This window comes from Mytilus galloprovincialis, chromosome 2 (genome assembly GCF_965363235.1).
Source record: "Mytilus galloprovincialis chromosome 2, xbMytGall1.hap1.1, whole genome shotgun sequence".
In the NCBI taxonomy this organism is placed as follows: Eukaryota; Metazoa; Mollusca; class Bivalvia; order Mytilida; family Mytilidae; genus Mytilus; species Mytilus galloprovincialis.
This window is the reverse complement of record NC_134839.1, coordinates 38,563,125-38,585,705: the sequence shown is the minus strand read 5'-3', so window position 1 is coordinate 38,585,705 and position 22,581 is coordinate 38,563,125. Positions and strand designations below refer to the sequence as shown.

At 29.2% G+C, this 22,581-nt stretch overlaps 2 protein-coding genes across 2 annotated transcripts in view; both read right to left on the bottom strand.

Moving 5' to 3' along the window:
• Positions 1-22,581, bottom strand: part of LOC143062028 (uncharacterized) — a 64,690-nt gene that overhangs the window by 10,190 nt on the left and 31,919 nt on the right. Inside the window, exons 20-37 of the mRNA XM_076233880.1 lie at positions 21,991-22,107; positions 21,112-21,378; positions 20,692-20,823; positions 20,037-20,162; positions 19,556-19,681; positions 18,985-19,116; positions 18,497-18,754; positions 17,711-17,824; positions 16,896-17,021; positions 10,842-10,970; positions 10,164-10,229; positions 8,626-9,360; positions 8,020-8,046; positions 5,680-5,916; positions 5,089-5,112; positions 2,431-2,466; positions 1,794-1,903; positions 924-994 (exon numbers count right to left, since the gene is read on the bottom strand). Of these exons, the coding sequence (XP_076089995.1) occupies positions 924-994; positions 1,794-1,903; positions 2,431-2,466; positions 5,089-5,112; positions 5,680-5,916; positions 8,020-8,046; positions 8,626-9,360; positions 10,164-10,229; positions 10,842-10,970; positions 16,896-17,021; positions 17,711-17,824; positions 18,497-18,754; positions 18,985-19,116; positions 19,556-19,681; positions 20,037-20,162; positions 20,692-20,823; positions 21,112-21,378; positions 21,991-22,107 (2,833 nt within the window). The remainder of the gene's footprint in view (positions 1-923; positions 995-1,793; positions 1,904-2,430; positions 2,467-5,088; positions 5,113-5,679; positions 5,917-8,019; positions 8,047-8,625; positions 9,361-10,163; positions 10,230-10,841; positions 10,971-16,895; positions 17,022-17,710; positions 17,825-18,496; positions 18,755-18,984; positions 19,117-19,555; positions 19,682-20,036; positions 20,163-20,691; positions 20,824-21,111; positions 21,379-21,990; positions 22,108-22,581) is intronic.
• LOC143061941 (protein lin-12-like) lies at positions 11,636-16,258 on the bottom strand. The gene is made up of 6 exons (XM_076233803.1): positions 16,228-16,258; positions 15,219-15,341; positions 14,656-14,907; positions 13,568-13,834; positions 12,911-13,174; positions 11,636-11,694 (listed from the first exon to the last, which is right to left on the bottom strand). Exons 1-6 carry the CDS (start codon positions 16,256-16,258, stop codon positions 11,636-11,638), a joined length of 996 nt encoding a protein of 331 aa, XP_076089918.1.

The following is a 22,581-nucleotide window of genomic DNA, read 5'->3' as shown; positions in this document are numbered from 1 at the left end:
TAGTTTGTTACACATATTTTGTTTTCTCTCATCAATTCATGACTTTTGAACACCAGTTTACTACTTTGCCTTTATTTGCAAATCTTTGGAAGACTATGGTCATATTATTGGTCCTCTCATTACTAGCAAACTTATTCCTTATACAAAGAGTTCTGAGAATTAACCAATTATTTCTAATTGTGTGCTGTACTTTACAAAGAAATAATATGAATTTGACCATAGAAACTCAAAGGGTTATTCCAATGGTTTCCACCATTTTTATCAAATTCCTTATCAATTCAAGATATGAATGAACTGAAATAAAATGTAAGGCTATTTTGTGCTCCAATTCAAAGAAAGGAAGAAACCCTGTTTCAAAGATAGAATGCAGAAATAATTTTATTCTAAGTCTCTGCGGTAGTGGTGTGGTTATGTTCTCACCCATGTCAATTTACACAACTATATATAATTTATAATTTATTTAGCATCTGCTAGGGGTAATGACATGGTTGATGAGATAACTACCATCTAAGAACAACACCGATCCCAAGAACAAGTACATAATTTATTTTTTTTAAATTTAGCAAACACCTTTGAATTGAAACAACAAATTTGTTGAATTCTTGGTAAAGATGTATTTACCTTGTTTACTCACCCTCCCTGAACAGACTTTAATCAAACAAGATAAAAAGAAAATTCAAAACATACAAAGACAGGAAGTGTGTCTTCATAGAGGGTCTTTTTTTTATTTCTGAACTAATGCTATGCAATAAAAGAAGACCCCGGGACCTTTCACGAACGTTATTACTTCAGGATTCCTATTGTCATTTATTTTTTTCATAAATTGTGATTGATAAAGACATTTGTTTTGGTATTATTCTCATAATTGCAAATTAATGGGAAAGGGAATATAAAGTTCATATGTATATGTGTAGTTTTCCTACCTTATTCTATACACAACAATTTTAATGAAATTGGCTTTTGTTGCAGGTGAATTAGAGTAGTAATTTGTCAACTGAAAAGAAAAAGAAAAATGTTTTCACACACTGAAAAAAAAAGTTCAATTATGCTTATTAATTACAATATTACAATTTTTTAATTCATAAAAACTGTTGAGATCCTTGTTTGCTCTATTTCTCCTACAATATTTTTGTACTGACTTTTTCAAGATGATTTGGTATCATGTGTGTCCAGACAGTAATTCCAAGGTCGTCAAAATGTTCACTACCATAATTTATGTTTATGTGCACGTGGCTAATGTTATTTTCACATTAAAATTGTTTGTGAGTTTGATTCTGAATAGTGTGAAGATAATTTCAAATTATTTTCAAATAATAATAGAGTATTTATTTGAAACATGTTTATTATAAAAGGGAAATGTAGAAACTGCATATGTTAAAAATTAAACTGAAAACCAGATTTATGAATTTAATGTTGCTATGTCTTTTCAAACCACTGATTGTTGGAAGTGTGATTCTTGTTGTTCAATGTAAATACACAGATCTTGTTTGTTGAATTCTGATTGTTCCATCATTCATTTTACGCTTAATTGGTGTAGTTGTCTTTCAGTTCTGATTTTTCTAATTTCCCTTTGCTGTTTTGGATTGGTCTTTTTAGTCATAACTTAAGATTTTACCGATGTAAACAATCCCATTTTCCCATTAAAACAAAAATGCCTTTTCAAAGTCAGTTTTTAAAGCAAAATGTATACTACAATACATTATAATAAGTAATCTTCACATAATTATAATATCATTCAATCAGGTTCTGTTGGACCAATTACAACATTCATTGGCATTTGTTTATAAACTTACCGCTGTAAAAGTCTCATTTAATAATTTTTTATAGTCGTCAGTATTTTCATTGGATAAATCTACATTTGGCGCTACATCTATGGTCAGGATTACTTCTACTTTTAATTCACCTATAAAAAAAGTTAATAAATATCAAAATATTACAATCTGGGTAGTTCAGATTCATGATTCTGACATAATAAGATACTTAAGAAATACTTTAAATCTAACAGACTGTCAGAGACAAAGGTGAACTAATAAGCAGGAATCAGAAAACCATCAGAAGTCTTGCACCTTATTTAAAAAAAAAGGGAATAATGCTATATAACTTCACATATTGAATGCTATTCCTCAGATCAATTATAAGTATTATATAGATGAGAATTAGTGATTTATAAAACATACATAAAACAAAACTAATATATTTCATCTTACAATAATTTTAGATTTAAAAAAAAAACATGAAAATTATCATATGAGATAAGTGCTACTACTTATAGATTTCATAACGAGTGAGAATTGGAAATCACTTGATATAAACTCATGTTCCCCTAATCAATATAATAATAAACATCATCCATCAGTAAGTTTGTTATTACAATTTAAATTAAATAAAAACAAAATAAAAAATGTATAATAAATAAAATAAAAAACTTACCAGATATAGGTGTATATGTTGTTGTTGGAACACTCACTGAAATAGAATTTAACAAAATTAGTTGCTTCTTTAAACACCTTCAAAGACAAAAATCTCATTTTGGAGATTTTTAAGCTTGAAAACTTTTTGATGACAGTTTCTTAAAAGTGAACCTAATTGTAAAAACTTAATGTTGATTGACCAATGAATTTTTTAAATGATGTCAGATTAACCCTATCTGACATACACGTATAACTTGCAATGATTCCATAAAACCAAATTCATTTGCCCTTTTACTCATAACTGCTTCAAATCACATAATAAAAACACTAGTTTTTTAAGCAGTCCTTGAACCATAAAAATGAGATCAAGGACAACAGACAAATTCCAGTATGAGAACATCGTAATATTAGGCATCTGAATGTAAGATATAGAATTATCAAATTCTTTTACCTACTGTATTATATATAGAGTTTTACGTTATTGTGAACGGAATTAGCCATCATTGTCTCACATTCTGTTTCACTATACAAAAGTGAGACACGAATCAAACATCATGGTCAATTAGAAAATTCCTGCAAGCGAAACATAGTAGCAATGTAATTGTGAACAGTGATTTTTTAAAACTTTTATATGCATCTCAAGCACTATCAGAGTAACAAGCCTGTGCAGTGACTTACATGAGGAATTCAACAGCTAAATAGCTTCATTGTAAAGCTCAAATCTGATATATCATTTAGTTTGACCATGTATCATAATGCTTAACATTTAAAGCAGCTTTGCTATGATCTTTATGAATGCAGTAGAGAAGCTGCAAATATCATTTTGGTATGGAATGATCTAAAGAGTTGGTATGATAAAAGAAGTGTACAAAATAAATGATTGACAACTCAAAATGAAGAGGAAGTCCAATTTGTTTCATTTTTCATTATTATGTCTTTATTTTAAACTGATTCTTAATATGGTAAATGAGTGAAGGTAAATTACAAATGTGTGTATTGTGTACAGATCATGAAATAAAGATCAGTATATATGTATGATACATTATAATGGCAGTAAAATGATTGGTGGTGAATTACATAGGTAGGTATTGTGCACAGAGTATGAAATAAAGAATATTATACACTATAATGGTAGAAAAATGATTGATGGTGAATTTCAAAGGTGTGTATTGTGCACAGAGTATGAAATAAAGATCAGTATACATTATAATGGCAGAAAAATGATTGATGGTGAATAACATAGGTAGGTATTGTGCACAGAGTATGAAATAAAGATCAGTATACATTATAATGGCAGAAAAATGATTTGGTGGTGAATAACATAGGTAGGTATTGTGCACAGAGTATGAAATAAAGATCAGTATATATGTATGATACATTATAATGGCAGAAAAATAATTGGTGGTGAATTACATAAGTAGGTATTGTGCACAGAGCATGAAATAAAGATCAGTATATATGTATGATACATTATAATGGCAGAAAAATAATTGGTGGTGAATAACATAGGTAGGTATTGTGCACAGAGTATGAAATAAAGATCAGTATACATTATAATGGCAGAAAAATGATTTGGTGGTGAATAACATAAGTAGGTATTGTGCACACAATATACGAGCAGAATGTAATAATGTAATATATATAACAGTAGGTACATTTACATATAAACAACATTGCAAAAAAAAGTTATTTACAAAATCCTTTTCCCTGAGTATAGCATATTATATCGTAAAATATCATAATTCCTATATGATATGTTTGAGCTTTTGATTTTGCCATTTTGTTTTGAATTTTCCTCTGCGTGCAGTATTTTTATGATTTTCTTTTTATAGCTTTTAACAGTATTAAACATTTTTATTTTAACCAAGTCTTTGGTTGCTGTAAATCTGTTCAATACTTATATATTAAAAGTTATTGGATATTGGAATTAAGAATGGTCAAGTAGGATTGCAATAATTCTAGTCACTTTTGAGTCATTCAATTGATATTATAATTAAATGAGAAATTGAGATATAACACAAAGTTTTGTTTACAAAAGTATTGAACTTTTCTATTAATCAACTTTCAAGAAAAAGGGTACATGCATAGCAAATTATTCATACTGTATAAACACTCTTTCATAAATATTTTACTTCAATACTATTTTTCAATGACATTTAACCATAATATTTCTTAATCTAAATGTATTTGTAAAAAAAAAGAAAAAAAAATATTTCTTAAATGCAACAAAAAATATGTATTTATGGTTTTCATTTATATTTTGTATTAAATATACAAAAAACTCTCAAGAATGTCTGTAAATGAAGAGTTATAACAGATGTTTTCTAAAATAATAACTATAGATTGAAATAGACAGACAAGTACAACATATTAAAAGTCTTCCAGCATTTGAGAATTCTAAATTTTTATATTCATAAATGATAAAATTGAACAAGTTCTTTGATTTTATCACAGTATGAAAGAACCATAACATGGATATTATTAGGACTCTCATAATTTTGTTGACAATTCAAGAAGAAACTCCAAAAGATAGATGTAAATATTAAACAAAGATAGAAAGAAATTCAGAACAAAAATGGTACCAAGAAAATCCATATTATTAAGTGCAAAGGCAGTAATACAAAGATACAGAATACATTGCTAATGAGACGATGTTGGGGGTGCATAGGGATTTTACCTGTAGTTTGGACTGCAGTAGTGGCTATAAGCAACAAAAATCATATCATAAATATCAAAGACAACTTATTTTAGCTAATTACAAAACAATATATATAATTACAAATATTAAAAATGATTTTGAAATGTATGTATATACAAATGAATAAAAATGCCAAATATCAAAATAGTTTCACAAATACTTATGGATCACAATGAGAACCTACATTGAAACTTAAATGATTGTGTATGTTCTAACTATTTCAATTAACAGAATTATTTTCCAGAAGGATTTCTTTTCCTAAATAAGTTATCCAGTATATGACAGTTGTATCAAAAAGAATAATCCACATCTGACTACTAAAACAAAATGCCAACTTTAGGCAGTTCGTTGTAGAACATAATTAATAAAGATTAAAATGAATCCGACCAAAAGGAAATAAAACAATATTCATAAATACTTTATCATCAAATTTATCATTTTAATTTTTTTTTTTCATTCTATTGAAATTTTCATATGAAAAGAAATTAAAATGATTTTTTTTTAATTTTTGTTTTGAAAGAAAAATAATGCAGGTTCTTTTTAAAAACTTGAACTTCAGTTCTTGGATACCTTCAGTAGTTGTGGCATCTTTGGTTGTTGCTCCCTGTGTTGTTATTTCTTGTGTTGTTGCTTTTTGAGTTGTTTCACTTTTTGTTGTTACAACCTTTGTTGTTGCTTCTGGAGTTGTTGTCTTAACTGTTGTCACATCTTGTGTTGTGGTAGCTTCTTGTGTTGTAGCTTCTTGCGTTGTAGTTTCTAGAGTTGTAGCTTCTTGTGTAGTGATTCCTTCAGTTGTTGTTTCTAGAGCTTAAGTAGCAAAATAGAATTTTGATAAATTCAAGCATAACATAAAGTAAATGTTCTTTTTATTAAGCGTAACAAACCTGTTTGAACCCAGAACAACATTGGATTTGTGAAGCTTTTCCACTTCTTACACCTGATCATTGGATCTTCTGTTGTGTATCACATCAACCCTTTACTAAAATCGTTATCCATATATGCTGTAGCAATATTGGCAAAGTATTCAAAATGATCCAAAGTGTATAAAAATAATTTACCCATGTTCTGTTTTAACAGTATCAACAAGAATAATAAAATTCAAAATATTATATAAGTTTAACCAACATAATGTTTTTAATATATAAATTACAAGCAAAAAATGAATTTTTACGCCATGAGTAATATAAGAAAGCTAATAGTGCAGATTTTTCTTCCTTTTTTTATCTGAAGTATAATTAATGTTCTTTTAAGGAAGTTTGCTACTCAGTTTAAAATTACAAGCTTTTCATAACACTATGAACACCCAAAAGAGCAAAAATAAATATAGGTCAAATGTAAAATTGAGAATGGAAATGGGGAATGTGTCATAAAGACAACAATCCAACCATAGAGCAGACATCAGCTGAATATAAATTTAGAATTCTCAAACATGTCAAATTCGTGGAAGACTTTTGAAATGTTGTACTTGTCTGTCTTTATCAATCTTTAGTTATTATTTTAGAAAAAATCTTTCATAGCTCTACTTTTTCAAACATTCTTGTGTTTTTGTTGTATATTTGATCCAACAAGATTGTTTTGGAGATATAAGCCATTGAAATTTTGGCAGTAAAATATTCTCTGTTGATTTTTCATAGCTTTATCATTGACAAGTTTAAGTCCTTAAAAACTATTAAAAAATAACAAAGATTTTATAAGACTTTTACAGATGGCGTATAATGATACATGTAAAAGATTTATAAAAAGAAAAATGTGGGTCCATGGGCAAATTTTTTTAAGGCATTCAAATGGATAAAACCAGAGGATTCCAAAATCTGACAAAAATTCAAAAACATGACAAGCGAACTTCCTTAATGGCAATATGTGTTCATTTAAATGTACTACTTGATTTATTTGCAGGACTCTTCATCTAAACTTGAATAATTATTCTGCTGAATCTTACAGTAAAACATACAGATAAAAAAAAGGTGTAATTAAAACATTAATTTCTTGTCTTTATAAAAGAGTAGATACCCAAGATACTGAAAATCATATAACATCTGACCGACTATAACAAACAATATTTTATGAACACAATAAAATTCAAGCAATCAAAACACAAATTTGATTTCAGAAGGAGGGGAGAACACATAATTATAAGTTTGTACAGTAATAGTACTGTATACACACACACACACACACACCAGGTTAAACCATTCCAGGTTAATGAAGAAAGGTGAAAGATGAAAGGAAATGTTGAAATGATGGTTTTAGTATGAAATAAAAGTTCAACAGGCACCATCTTCACATAACCTTCTTTCCAAAGAGAAAAGAAACAATAAAATACATAGAAAGAAAATGCATATCCTGGTCAAAGGCCATTGCTATAATTGTTGGTCTCTCAAAAAGTTACATTTTTGTTGGAAACAACAAGTTTATCTTTAGAAGATCATCCATGAAAACATGACAAGAAGCAAAGATATCTTGTTCCTTAATTTACCATTATTATTTAATAACGCTTTTCTTATTTTTTTTTTGTGTATGAAGCTTTAGTTATGATTCAATCAACTACACCTGTATTTATTGATGTTTTATATATCAGTATGTATGGTCGGAGTATGTTTCTGTGTGTAAGAGAGAGTTGTTTCCCTTTTGCCTGTAATTTGTATTAATGTTTGTGATGTTATCTTTTCTGATTAAAATGTAGAAATGGAAGCTGAAGTGTTTTTATGTGTCTGTATGCAATCACCTCCATCCATGCCACCAGAGCTATTCCCCTAGTCTGTAATAGATGATTGTTTATGAAAATATGGAAAATAAAGGAAAAAAGAAGAAGAAATAGATTCAGTCACACCTGGCAAGATTGTTCACACAATGATTAATAAGATAAGATGTTGTGCAAACTCAGGTATTGGGTAGGTTGATTTCTTTTACCTGTAGATTGAACTGTTGATGATGTTGCTACAATTGACATGTATACACAAATTAGGACAAAGCTTTTCTCAACATAAGGTACATTATAAATATATCTAATACAAACTATTTAGTTCTAAAATAATTAAAGGTACTAAAAACATAAAATGCAAAATTAACTTTAAGTGATATGGAACTGATCTTAATCAACATAATTATCATAAATTGTGACATAAAAAAGTTTAAACCCTATTTAATTCAGTATAAATTAAGAACAAAACATGAAAAAGAAACCAAAATCATAACAGAATCTCCCGTAAAATGAAATCTATAACAAATTTTGAATGAAATTAGTAACAGCTGGTAGTGACTGTTGAGGAAAAAAAAACTTTCTTCCCTTAAAGTAACAGTTGAAAAATTGTGGAAAAGTATTATTTTAAAGAAGTCATTGAACTCTTGAGACGAATTTAAACATAAAAACTTCGAAAAAGAAGAAGTACCATTAAAACCAAAATTGAAAACACCTCTAAAGTAGAATTTAGAGAGAAATTAACATAAGAAATTTGAAATCAGCAAATCACCAATAATCAATAAAAAGAGGAGAGCATGGATAAAATGCTCAAGTACCTTCACTACTGGAGAAATCAACTGTGGATATTTCTTGTGTTGTCACTTCAGAATCCTCAGCTGTCTGTGTACCAGACGGCATAGATGTTGTGGTTTGAGTGTCTTGTGTGGCCACACTACTTTCTGAACTGGTTCCGGTACCTTGAGGTACAGTCTTTATAGAACTTGTGGCACTGTCTGTCGTGGCCGCAGTATTAGTAATGACTGTACCACTGTCTGAAGTGGCTTCAGATCTCTGAGTTGCAGTGACACTGTCTGATGTGATATCTATACTATGTGTAGATAAACCATTGTTTGTTGAGATTTCAGTGGTTTGTATGGTTGTGACACCTTGTATTGCAGGGTTTTTCATGGTAGTAGTAATGACTGTTGAAGTTTCACTTTGACTAGTGGCTAGAGTATTTTCTGTGGTGGTTCCAGAGGTTTCAGTTGAAGTGCCTTCTATGGTGGCTCTAGAGGTTTGAGCTGCAGTGCCTTCTGTGGTGGTTCCAGAGGTTTCAGTTGTAGTGCCTTCTGTGGAAGCACTTTCTGCTGTGGTTCCGGAATAATTGTTGGTAGAAAAAATGTCAGTTGAAGCTTCAGTAGTTTGTGCTGTCATACTTTGTGAAGAGGTTTCAGTTGTCTGTTTTGTAAATCTTTCTGTGGTAGATCCAGTACCCTTTTCAGCTGTTGTTGACCCCATATGTCCTGTTGTTTCTGAAGTTTCAGACGTTGTCTCAACTGTTGTGACAGCTTCATTTATAATAGTAATGAAAGGTTGTTAAATATCAATATAATTATATGTAAAAAAATAAATATTTACATCTACTACATATGAAGATTGGTTTCAGTATATTTCAGTTATATGTGTAAATCTCAATATTCTCGACTTTTTTACAATTATTTAATTCAAATGCAAAAATGCTAACTTTTTCTAAAAATAGTTAGAATACATTAGTTACATTAATTGTAGTAAGTTTACTGTTTGTAAAAATCTTACTTATTGTAGCTGACTAAAGATTAATTAGCAATATGTCTATAAATAATCTTTTACTATCTTCTAACGTATTATTTCATTGAAAGTGTTCAATTTACAAATCAAACTAAAGAAATATGATGTAAAATATATGTCATTTCTGAATAGAAAAATGATTGTACAAAGACCTGCATTTTACACACTAAACCAGTCCCCAACATTATTGAGGAAATGAAAATCAAATCATATTTTGATATAAATCTTTTCAGCACAATAATGACTGCTGTTCTTTTATTATTTGAATTTTTTATTATCAAAATATCCTATAAATTAACGATAATTTATTAGACAAACTTTTATTTCCTGATGTACATATTCTCTTTTTTTTTTTTTTTTTTCAATCATCCAAATCGTCTCATTTTCACCAACAACAAATAATTATCTTATTTTTGCTGCTTTAGATTTCGATTTCCTCTCAAAATGCTATGAAAGAAGTATTAACCACAAAACCACACAATTAGGCAAATTTTTGAAATTGACACACTTCAACAAAAAATTTCAAATGGTAGGAAAAGATACCTTTTTTCTGTCGCTGTTGACTCAATAGTTTCTGTTGTTTGTGTAGTATCAGGCTCAACTGTAGTAACAGCTTCAGTTATAATAGTTAAATATGTTCTAATTTATCAATATAATAACCGGTAAACATAAATAACTATACTAACTATGTATTAAAAAACTTGACTGAGTATACATGTATAATACAATTTTATGCTTAATCTAAATATTATCAACTGTTACAATTTGTGTGTTTACAACTATTTCATTCAATGATAATGTAATTTTTCTAATAAAATGTTTAAAATACCTCACTTACAACAATAGTATAAGAGTAACAAAAATTATGTTTATTATAGATGACATAAAAACACAAATAATGAACAACACTTGACTAATTTGAAATATGACTACACATATAGTCTTACTATTTATAACTTCCTTTAAAACTGAAATTTACAAAAGCAAATTATAGAAATATGATGTGAAATATATATGAAATTCATGTATTTTTTGGGGCGAAGCAAAACTAACTGTGCACTCTGCTGCAATCTACATTATAAACTAATCAAATGCTTTAAAGAAGTGAAAATTAAAACAAAGTCTAGAAAAGATTTAAGGAAACTAGGCATATCTTAAGATCGACAAGCTTGACAAGAAAATTATAATGGTAGCAAACGAATAAAAGATCATAAAATAAACTAACCTGTGCAATTTACATCTCCTTGACCAGTATACCCTGAGTCACAAACGCAATCAAAACTGCCGTCCGTGTCAAAACAGGTCGCGTTCTCTGTGCAGTTGTTCAAACTAATACTTCCACATTCGTTAATGTCTACAAGAAAAAAATAGAATAAAGCCATGATCTATTAGCCAGTCATAATTGTTTTACATTGTCATATTGGGGCCTTTTATAGCTGACTATGCAAAATGGGCTTTGCTCATAGTTGAAGGCTGTACAGTGACCTATAGTTGTTAATGTCTGTGTCATTTTGGTCTCTTGTGGACAGTTGTCTCATTGGCAATCATACAACATCTTCTTTTTTATATATAATGTGTAAAAAAGTTAATATAAAAAAAAAGCTGACACATTCTGTATTTTTTCATCATTGCCTGTGAAAATAATTATTTTTTATAACTATCTTTTTATTCTTATAATTATTTACATAGTTTATTCTGTATAACATCTTGCTTCAACTAGTACTCCTCTTTATTTGAGGTTCTATATTCTGTCCATTGAGGTATTGTTAAAGTACTTTAATTCTTAAGTATCAATTTTCGTGGTTTGAGCAATATTTACATGTTCGTGGGTTTTTAAATTCGTTGATTTTAGTTTTCTAAAAAAAAAAAGGGAAATTAAAGCCTTTAGAAACGAAGGTTACAAATAGTCTGAATTGAAGGAAATTGCAAAGTAAACATTGATCCGTGTAAATCGTAGTGACAACACTAATTAACCCATGATAAAGTGATCAACAGATTAAGGACCATCAAAGGTGTTAATTAGGCCATAAACATGTTACCTAAAGAAATCAGTGACTGAACAAATGCTGTAAACGTATCTATAATTGTCAAATAATTCTTATCAAAATCAAGCCCAGCATGAAATTATTATTTCCAATATGTACGAGAATTATGAGGATATAAAATGAACACTTTATCATACTTGCATATCAATACCGGAAATCTGACTTTTATCGAAAAAACCTTTTTTTATGAGAATTAAAAGATGAAAAGTTGTACAGTTTAGGTTATTAAAGATAAAATTGGTATAATCCTGCATGCAGTTGTAGTTCTGTGACTTCTATTAAAGTATTCTCAGATTCGAGATTATTCAATATATTCTCTAGATCATATCAGTAGTCAAACCTTCATGGAGATCTTTCCATGTCTTGATTTGGACAATGGTTGTTTTATTTCGTTGGACACTTAAATTCGTGGATTAAGTCATCCACGAAAACCACGAAAAGTGGTACCCCACGAATAAAAGTACTTTCACAGTAGCACAAAGAGGCTAAAGATTTTGCATTCATAATATTCCAAATAGATGATTAAGATGAAACTTTCTACAATCACATATTTAGTACAACATAGCATAATATCCCATACACATATTGATAGCATTTGTACAAATTTTATTCATTTGACAAATGAGATTACTAATTACTGTTAAGATTTGATAGTTTTATTATAAGTAGAAAAAAAAATTGAAAATAAAAAACAATAGCGGAATTGTACATAGTTTCATCAATGCCATGCAATAAAACAACACAAAAATATTAAAAAGTACAAACTGGAGACAAGGTCTGCATAACTAATTTGAAAAATTGAACCACTTGGACAATTTTATTTAATATTTTCTATTAATCTTAGTGAAAAAATAAATAAAAACTGATGTACAGTAAAACTGTGTACAAAATAAATCTAAAAACTACTCTGATGTACAGCATACTCACAAGAAATGTTATAAGATGTCATTTGCTGTGCAGAAGTATTAACAAATGTATTACATATGATAATTTTGTTTTATTAATAAACAGATTTGGAATGAAAAAAGCACAACTATACATAACTTATTTTCAAAATTTTCAGAGTATCTGCAATAATGAGATATTGAAAATGAAATCCATATACAACTCTTCATTAATATCATATATAGGTGACTGAGATGTTGAGATTTAAATATGAAATTCATATTACATTTCTTTACTTTTTCAGATAAAGGTGGCACGAACTCAACTTAAATCAGTTTACATGAATTTGTTAAGCAAAACTTACTATCACAGAGATTAGAGGCATTTTTCTGATACCCTGCATTACAGACACAATCGTAAGAACCAACTGAATTTTGACAAGTTGAATCAGGAATGCTGTCACAAGTTGTTGCATCATCGCATTCATTTACATCCATGTCACAGATGGTTCCCTTCCATTCAGTTTTACAAGTACAACCACCATTAACATTGTTACAATCCATTGTATTGGCAGCAATACAAGTACAGGCCTGAGAACAGCTATCTCCAAAGTTTGCACTGCCACATTCTGAAAAAAAAATATTATAACATGTATAATGAAAGTGGTAAAGTGGAGTTATGTGAACAGACAAACAGGACAGGAAATAAAATTACCAGTTCACTATGATCTAAAATTATATAATAGCTTACATGCTGCTTTTAATCCAATTTGCATGAAACAAAGTGAATTTTTAGCTAAAGCACAAAGTTATGTGAAACGAAAAAATTTCAATCATCTTGGACAAAAATAACCCTTCATTACAATTACACATTTTATCAACCAAAATTTTGTACAGTTCAACTAAAAAATATTGAAAAGCTTTCAATTGTGATATTTTATTTCTATAACTATACATATGGTTTTTCTCAGTAGTTCAAATACAGGGCCATCAATAATAGCTACTTGAAAATATCAGCCTACCTTGGCAACTTCCATCAGCTATTTTCTGGTATCCAGTAACACAATTGCATTCATGGGTACCATTTAAATTGTTACATTCAGAATTAGATGTAGTGTTACATATATAGGAAGTAACTGTACACTCATCAACATCCACAGAACAGGTGATTCCTTTCCAACCAGTTTTACATATACAACTACCATCAACATTATTACAGGAATCTGTATTGGTAACAACACAGCTACAGGTCTGTGCACAGTCTTTACCAAATGTGTTAGAACCACATACTGGAAATGAAATGATTTAGGTTGGGAATAAACAAGAATGTGTCCCCAGTACATGGATGCCCCATCCGCACTATCATTTTCCTCGACCGTAAAAATCGGGTAAAATATCTAATTTGACATTCAAATTTAGAAAGATCATATCATAAAATACATGTGTACTAAGTTTCAAGTTGATTGGACTTCAACTTCATCAAAAACTACCTCGACCAAAAACTTTAACTTGTAGCGGGACAGACGAACGAACAAACGAACGGACGAACGAAGGGATGACAGACCAGAATACATTATGCCCATTAATGGGGCATAAAAGTTAATATGTTATTATCCTCTAATCGGATGTTATAGATTGGGAGGTTTTCATTTCAGTATTTATTTTTAAAATTTATAGGCCATTTTTCTATATTCTTTGTTTTTTACCATGACTCTCTATTATATAAACCTAATCCAGATCCTCTTATCTCAAAGATTATATACTGTCTTCCTGTCAATTTCAGAAATAAATAAATATATATAACCAAACATTTGAAGTTAATTGTAAAGATGAAAAGTACAAAACAGTTATAGATGAGCCTCCTCATGGGGCTTTTGATTATGTGATTACTTGTTTGTTTTAATAGTGATTATTTGATTACCAGACAAAATATTTTATGAATATTTGATTATTTGATAAACTAGAACTGCATTTTTGATTTTTTGATTATCTTGTTTAGATAACCAATTAATGACTATGTGATTATATTGGCAAAACATTTGTGATTAAGTGATTACTTGGATACCCCCATAGGGCCTCATAGATAAAAAGACAACTTCTGAAAACTAACCTTGACAAACATCTTTAGAGTTAAAATAACCCTCATCACAGACACAAACATAGGATCCATTGGTGTTTTCACACATTGAATTAGCCTGACATATTGTTGAGTTACATTCATTGATATCTGTTTCACAGTTGTCTCCCATCCAGCCAGTTTTACAATTACAACTTCCATCTGTTTTGTTACAAGAATTGATGTTTTCTGTCACACATGTACAGTTTTCAACACAGTTCTGTCCCCATTCTCCTTCAGCACAAGCTTTTGAAATAAAATATTGAATTTAGTTTAGTATAGATCAACACCATAGAATTTGCTGTATTTTAATTTCACACAGACATATACACATATATATATATAAAAATCAATATTTTGTTAATGAATATTCAACTACATGTATTACTTTAATGTAAAGAAAAAAATAATTAATGTATACTTAATACACAATTAATGTTTAAATACTTTTATTTGTCCATTTCTTAACATGCTTCCTACATTGTGATTATTAATTTAGAATTGTTTAAACCAGAAAAAACGAAACATTTCCCTCCACACAATAATATACCACCAACCTGTACAACTTTGTTTATCGCTGTCCAGTTTTGTACCACTTTTGGTACAGGAGCATTCGTACCCTGGTGTTTCATCAGTACACATATCAGCACATGGTTTGCTTGTCTTACACTCATCAATGTCTGAAATATTTAATAAATATACCTGTCTTTAATTTTAAAAGTGATCTATAAAGATAACGTTTTAGAAATTACTGGTGAAATACACTTTTTCGGATTTTGATAAATTATTATTATTTTTTCTTTGATCTTTGTCTATAGTCATAACAATTATATATACTGATGAAGAGATTTATTGTGATTTATGCATTTCTGGATTTTATTGAAATCAAGACTCTTTCACATTCATTATTAGAGTTCCTTCATGTCTTGCAAAATTCATGACTTATCCCTGTTAACATTTTTTGAGAATTGTGCAGCATTTTTAGAATGAATGTATAGAAATTTTAATAAGGTGTTTGGCCTGTTGAAGACTGTGTGTTGCCCTCTAGATATCTGCTTGTTATTTTTGTCATGGAGTTGCTGTCTTCTTAAAATATATCCCATTTCTTCTTTTATTCATAATGATTATTCTTATTTATTATTATAATTGTAATTATTTATTATTTATAAACAAAATGATGGATCAAGTCTTAACAATAATGTAAAATTATCAGAAATATCCATAAAGCACATTTTATAAAACTTAACTGTTTCAAATCACTAATCATGGAATATATAAAACAAGAATATGTCCATAGTACACGGATGCCCAACTCGCACTATCATTTTCTATGTTCAGTGGACTGTGAAATTAGGGTAAACACTCTAATTTGGTATTTAAATTAAAAGATTATATTCATAGGGAACATTTTAACTGAATTTCAAGTTGATTGGACTTCAACTTCACTACTTTGACCAAAAAAAAATTTAACCTGAAGAGGGACAGACGGACGAATGAACGAACGGATGCACAGACCAGAAATTATAATGCACCCTCTACTATGGTAGGTGGAGCATAAAAACCTACTTTGACAGATTTCAGTTATATCATCCGCCATCATTGTTAGAGTGTATCCTGTTGGACATGTACAGTATTGTTGTCCATCAGATTTGACAGCACACGTTCCTGGCGCGGTACAATTGAAATTGGTACATTCGGTCTGAACTGTGAATTAAATAATAAATACATATAATATTACAATGCATACACACATTTATTGTAATCTTTTACTAGATTTATTCATACATGATTGGTGCATTAAAATTTAAAAGCCCTTTTTGATTTTTTGATAAATGCAATTATTACAAATCTTATAATATTTTACTGGTATCAAGAATAAAGGTAAAATTTATTCAAAACAGTAAAATTTATTCAAAACACAAATCTGATAATTAAATCAAATTTCTATCTTTTAACAACCAACATGAAATACTTTTAATAAAACAAAAGATAATATGAAATGGGAGTTTCTTCTAATTTCGAACTAGGATTATATGAAATGGGAGTTTATTCTAATTTCCAACTAAGATTATATGAAATGGGAGTTTATTCTAATTTTCAACTAGGACTATATGAAATGGGAGTTTATTCTTATTTCCAACTAGGATTATATGAAATGGGATTTTAATTTAATTTGCAACTATGTAGTTAACTAAGTGGAGCAGGAATTCAGGATTTTTGGCAAAACAACTTACTGTTGCATGTCCTCTGGTCTGTTGGGCTGAGTATGTATCCATCATTACAAGAACATTTATAACTTCCTGGAGTATTAAGACAGTTCTGGTCACACTTGTTCAAAGTTGTGTCACATTCATTGATATCTACAAAATAAGATTTCTCATTATTCATCTAAACAAAGTTCATTAAAACATGACTGAATTTAAGTTTTTTCTATATATTTTGGCAGCCATTTCACAGTTGCAACTCATTATATTTCTTTCTTTAACTCAATTACTCTTTTGTGTTGATCGTTTTAAGCATCCAATATAAACAATTTCAAAATTTTATCTATTTCAATTTTTTTAACTTTATCTGCTAGTATATCACGTTGTCATTTGATTCAAAAAGAGGTGACAGCAACTAAAATATATATACAACTTTTTAATTTACAATTTCAGAATCAAAAAGACTATGTTCCCCCCTAAGGAAAATAATGTCAAGTCATTGGTTGATTTTTTCTTTTGGTTCAAAGCATTGATAGCAAATCACACAACTTTGCTGAATATCTCCCAGTAGAATAGACATATTTACACTTGTATGCAAATGTGTCCGTCATTACGTAAAATTACACAGGTCTCTGTAAACTTTGACTTCATAATTAAAAACTGGTTGTTGCTTGACATTGAAAGTTTATTCAGTGCAGATCTACTAAGGTCATTCGGTGACAAAATACAGCTTAATACCAAAATTGTAAATACATTTATTATTACACAGAATGCATATATTAAAGATTATGATAGCAGGTACTGATGTGGAATTTTCCAACAAAATACTAAATAATGAATATTACCTTGACATTTGTCATAAGCATCTTTTGTAAAGCCAGTTCTACAACTACATGTATAGCTTCCATCTGTATTAGTACATAACTGATCACATGGATTGTTAGCACACTCATTTATATCTGGAAAAAAAATAATCAGGTTTTACTTAAAACCCCTCCAGCCATTAAAAAGAAAAGAAATTATTCTGGAATTTCAAACAAGATTCCATTTCTTCTACTTTTGCATGTTTAAAAAATCCAAGTCTCTGTGCCAAAAAAAAATAAATGAACATGATGACATGTCACAAATAAATTAACCTTTTATTTAATGTATTTTAGAATAACTTAATTTTGGATGTAACATGTCTTCTGATTGGCTGACGTTATTTTGTTATCAGCCCATGACGTCATCAACGTTTTTTCATGGTTTTCTACGGTTTGAAATGGAATTGAGAATTGAATTATAAGAAATGACTGTAATATTGTTTTCTGTCTATTCAAAATAACATAAAAAATGTGGAGCACACTGTTAAATAAGCCGCTACACGCGTTATTCAGTGTGCACCAATTTTTTTTATGTTATTTCGTCATAGACAGAAAAAATATTACAGTCATTCCTTAAATGTAGTAAAAACTTGATTGACAAAGTATTACTTGATGTTTTATGGTTTGATATTATTTGGTTCTATTTAAGTATAGTTAACTTTATTGTTATTGTAAAAGACCTTTTTGTGGGGTTCAAATCTAACAGTATAGGAAAAAGCAATTTAATAATAGTACTGAAATAAAAATTATGGGTTTTTGTTCATTTACCAGTACAAGTTCCTGTGACATTCTGATAACCAGTCACACACTGGCAGACAAATGAGCCAGGTGTGTTGACACATCTTTGGTTGGAGGAGGTATCACATGGGTTGACTCCACCATTACACTCATTAATATCAGCATCACACAGTGTCCCCCGCCATCCTGATTTACACACACACCCAGTAATTCTGTCACACCTCTCTGCTCCAACGCCACAGTTACATGTATTATTACAGTTGTCACCCCAGTGAAACTGATCACAATCTGAAATGTACATAAACATTATGTCACCGATAAGTAAAAATATATATTCTTTAATTCAATTTGTCCATTTTTAGTTCAACTTTGATGACTTAATTCAATGTTCTGCCAATTGATCAATTGTATTAATACTGTACAAGCAGCAGTTATTCATATCTTATTCAAATAAAAAAAAATGAAAAAATAAAAAAATAAAAATTACGATTTAACTTTACTAAATATTTTGTACTTACTTGAACAAGTTCTTTGGTCATTCTCCAAAAACTGACCAATTGGACAACTACATTTGAAACTTCCTACTATATTGGAGCAAGTTGACTTATCTGTACACAGATTTTTACTGTCATCAGCACATTCATTTATATCTACAAACAAAATGCAAAATAAACACTTAAAGTTAAGATGTGGTAAAATTTTAAAAATAGAACATTCAATTCAATTTTTGTTCCATTTTATATAATGGGATATTATCATATTTCCATAAATTTAGGAACATCTAGCCTTTGATTATAGTCTTAAATCTTTTTATTCAATTTTGTTTCATTTTTATTTGTTTGAAGTTCATTGTGGCGTCCATTTTTGCTGAACCAGTTTACATTTTTGTTTAAGAGCCAGCTGAAGTTAGCTTCTGGGTGCATGTTTTTCTTAGTGGGTTGAAGACCTATTGGTGGCCTTAGGCTGTCTTGCTCTTTGGTTGGATTTTAGTTCACATTATTATATATGTTATATGAACACATAGTTTAATATCTGTGACCATCAAATGACACTGATCATATACAGTAAAACCAATTAACAGTGATTTACCTGTACAAGTCTGGTTATCAGCCAGTAGTACATATCCAGATTGACAATAACAAAATGCACTGTTGTCTTTAAGTCTGCATGCATAACTACAGGTCAGGTTACTCAGGGTACCACATGGATCAGACACTAAAAATAGAAATCATATACCTTATGTTCAAATTTGTAATCTGTCAAAATTCATTAAGAGTATATAGTTTTAATAAGAGAAATGTAACTAAAAAATCAAAGGTTAAAAGTTATTATCAGTAAAAAAGCATCAGAGATATTGCGATAGAAGAGTTCTTAAAATCTATAGTATTTCTTTTTAGATGTTCACTATAATTCAATATAACGAAACTTATTTAATATACAGAAACTTATTTCATATACAGAAACTTAATTTAATATAAAGAAACTTATTCAATATACAGAAACATATTCAATTAAAGAAACATGTTCAATGTAAAAAACTTATTTCATATACAGAAACTAACCAACCTACCTTGTTTACAAGTTTTTCTGTCAGTGTTGAGTTCATAACCAAAGAAACATCGACAGTTATAACTTCCCACATTATTGACACAGTCTTGTTCACAATCATCAGACTCTGTTGTGCACTCGTTTACATCTGAAGTATATCAAAGTTTTTTTTTAAATTAAGATCTATTACTACCAACTAGGTTAAAAAGCAATAGCATTTCCAGTGGTTGTCATATTTTTGTCATTCAGAAAATTAAGTGAAATGGAAAATCTCTCATTGTTTCTGCATTTTTATAAATTTTGGATGATTTGAGTCTGAAATACTGTATAATATAAACACTTGTCTATTGTTGAAAACTATGCTTCTCTCTAGAAGTCTTTTGGATTATTTTTGTCATTGGGTTGGTTTCTTATTGGTGTATCATGTTTAACAGGCAGAGCAATGAAAAAGTAGGTTTTTTTCAATGCCACAAGAATATTTTCGTGGTAGGCACTAGGTGTGCAACTAACAAATAAGCCCCTGTTGATTTGAACCGTAAACTCAAATGTGTGCATGATGTTACATTTAATAAAGGAATCTTTCAAAAACTTAGAACTGTAGGAATCTCCAAAACTAACTATATAGATATAATAGATTTATTCTCTAAATATTTTATGTTTTACATATATGATTATACCTTCACATTCATATGGATTTATTGTTTGGTAGCCAGTGTTACATCTACAGGTATATCCACCATCCGTATTTTGACACGTTGAAACTGTTGCTGAACAATTGTTCGCTGTTGCACTACTACATTCATTTAAATCTAAAATTAAGCATAAAGATATAAATTTGAAACATTGGGGTGGCAAACTTTATTTATATGAAATAGAACAACAATAAAATTATTGAACCTCAAATTTCATTAATCATAAAGTTTGTCATCTTTTCTTTTCCTTAACTTAATCTAGAAATTGCTTAAAAAATCCGTTATTTCCTAGTCTGACAAGAAAATTAATTTTAAACAATGTAAATAAAAACAGGACTCATTCTACAATATGTGTTTATGAAATACATTTTAAAAACATTGTACATAATTCTACCGAAAATTTACCTGCACAAGAATCACTGTTGTCTGCAGACACTTTTTCATAACCAGATCCACAATTACATTGATAGCCGCCATCTTCGTTAACACAAGTCTTGTCGACATTTATACATATGCCTGGATTATCTACACATTCATTGACATCAACGTCACAATTATCTCCAGTCCAGGCGCTGTTACACACACATCCACGACTAGGATCACACCTGTCAGCCCCTGGTCCACAGCTACATTGACTTGCACAGTTGTCACCATAAAATGGATTCACACAGGCTGTCATAAGATATAGTATGCTTGTTAATACACATAAAACACCATAAAATGGATTCACACAGGCTATTAAGAGATAGAGTATGCTTGTTTATACACATAATAAAAAAAAAATACATTTTGAGAGACTGCCAAAATTTTCAGTTTTTTTTTTTTTTTTTTTTCATTTTAATTCAAATTGCTAATAAATTGTTAACTTTCAGAACCAAATTCCCCAAAAATCAAACTCTAGTATGAAATATCAATCATTACCCATCTTTTTGTACAAGAAAAAACACAAGAAATGATCATAAACAAGTCTATATCTCTATACAATTATTGTTTTTTTTAACAGTTTAAGTTAAAAAAAAAAAAGTGTTTCTTTTAAACTAATTAATTTATTTAATTATGTGATTGGCAATGATATGTAGAATAAAAATTGTTGACAGATCTTGAAAGTGATCTATATTGATTTTTTTCTTAACTTTTCTTGTCTTTGAAGTTCTTTGAAGGCATTTTGAAGGATAGTATATCATCATCAAAATGATATCTATTCAAAAAGAAAGAGATATAGTCATAAAATATGTGCATCATGACAATTAAATTACATGCATTCAACTCTTTAATAATTTTTACCTGAACAAGATGTTTTATCAGCATTTAATTTGAATCCTGTATAACAGGAACAGATATAACTACCAACAGTATCCTGACAGTTCTGTGTACATACATTAGCATCACATTCATTTATATCTGAAATGTAAAAAAAATTATTGTTGCAGAAAGATTACCACATGTATTTATTCACATAAGCTGCATATTACTGTGTGAAAATTTCATTTTAGAGTATTGTCTTATGACAGGAATTTTAATATCATGTACAAGTATATTACACTAGGAGCAATAATATTTAACAATATATATACATATATATATATATGCCAGCGTATGTGTTCTTTCCGAATAAGGTATGTTAAACATATCAATATCCAATCTGATATATACATATTGTTGTTTTACAATAAAAAAGAAGAAATTTCATCCTGCTATTCTAATTGTAGCTTTTGCAAATCATTTTTTTTTAGTAAACTTAAACAAGTCAGGAATCTGTAATTTAGTGGTTGTTATTAGTTGATAATCTGTGATAATTTTTGTTCATTATTTTTGCATAAATAAGGCACTTGATTTTCTACCTTTGTCGTGCTGTTTATTTTGTCATTAATTTAG

Coding starts and splice junctions, on each gene's coding strand:
- LOC143061941 (XM_076233803.1), bottom strand. CDS start 16,258: ATGGCGGATGATATAACTGAAATCTGTCAAA. Junction 15,342..16,227: donor TATAACTGAAATCTGTCAAA/GTAGGTTTTTAT, acceptor TAAATATTTCAG/ACATTGATGAGTGTAAGACA. Junction 14,908..15,218: donor CGATAAACAAAGTTGTACAG/GTTGGTGGTATA, acceptor TTATTTCAAAAG/CTTGTGCTGAAGGAGAATGG.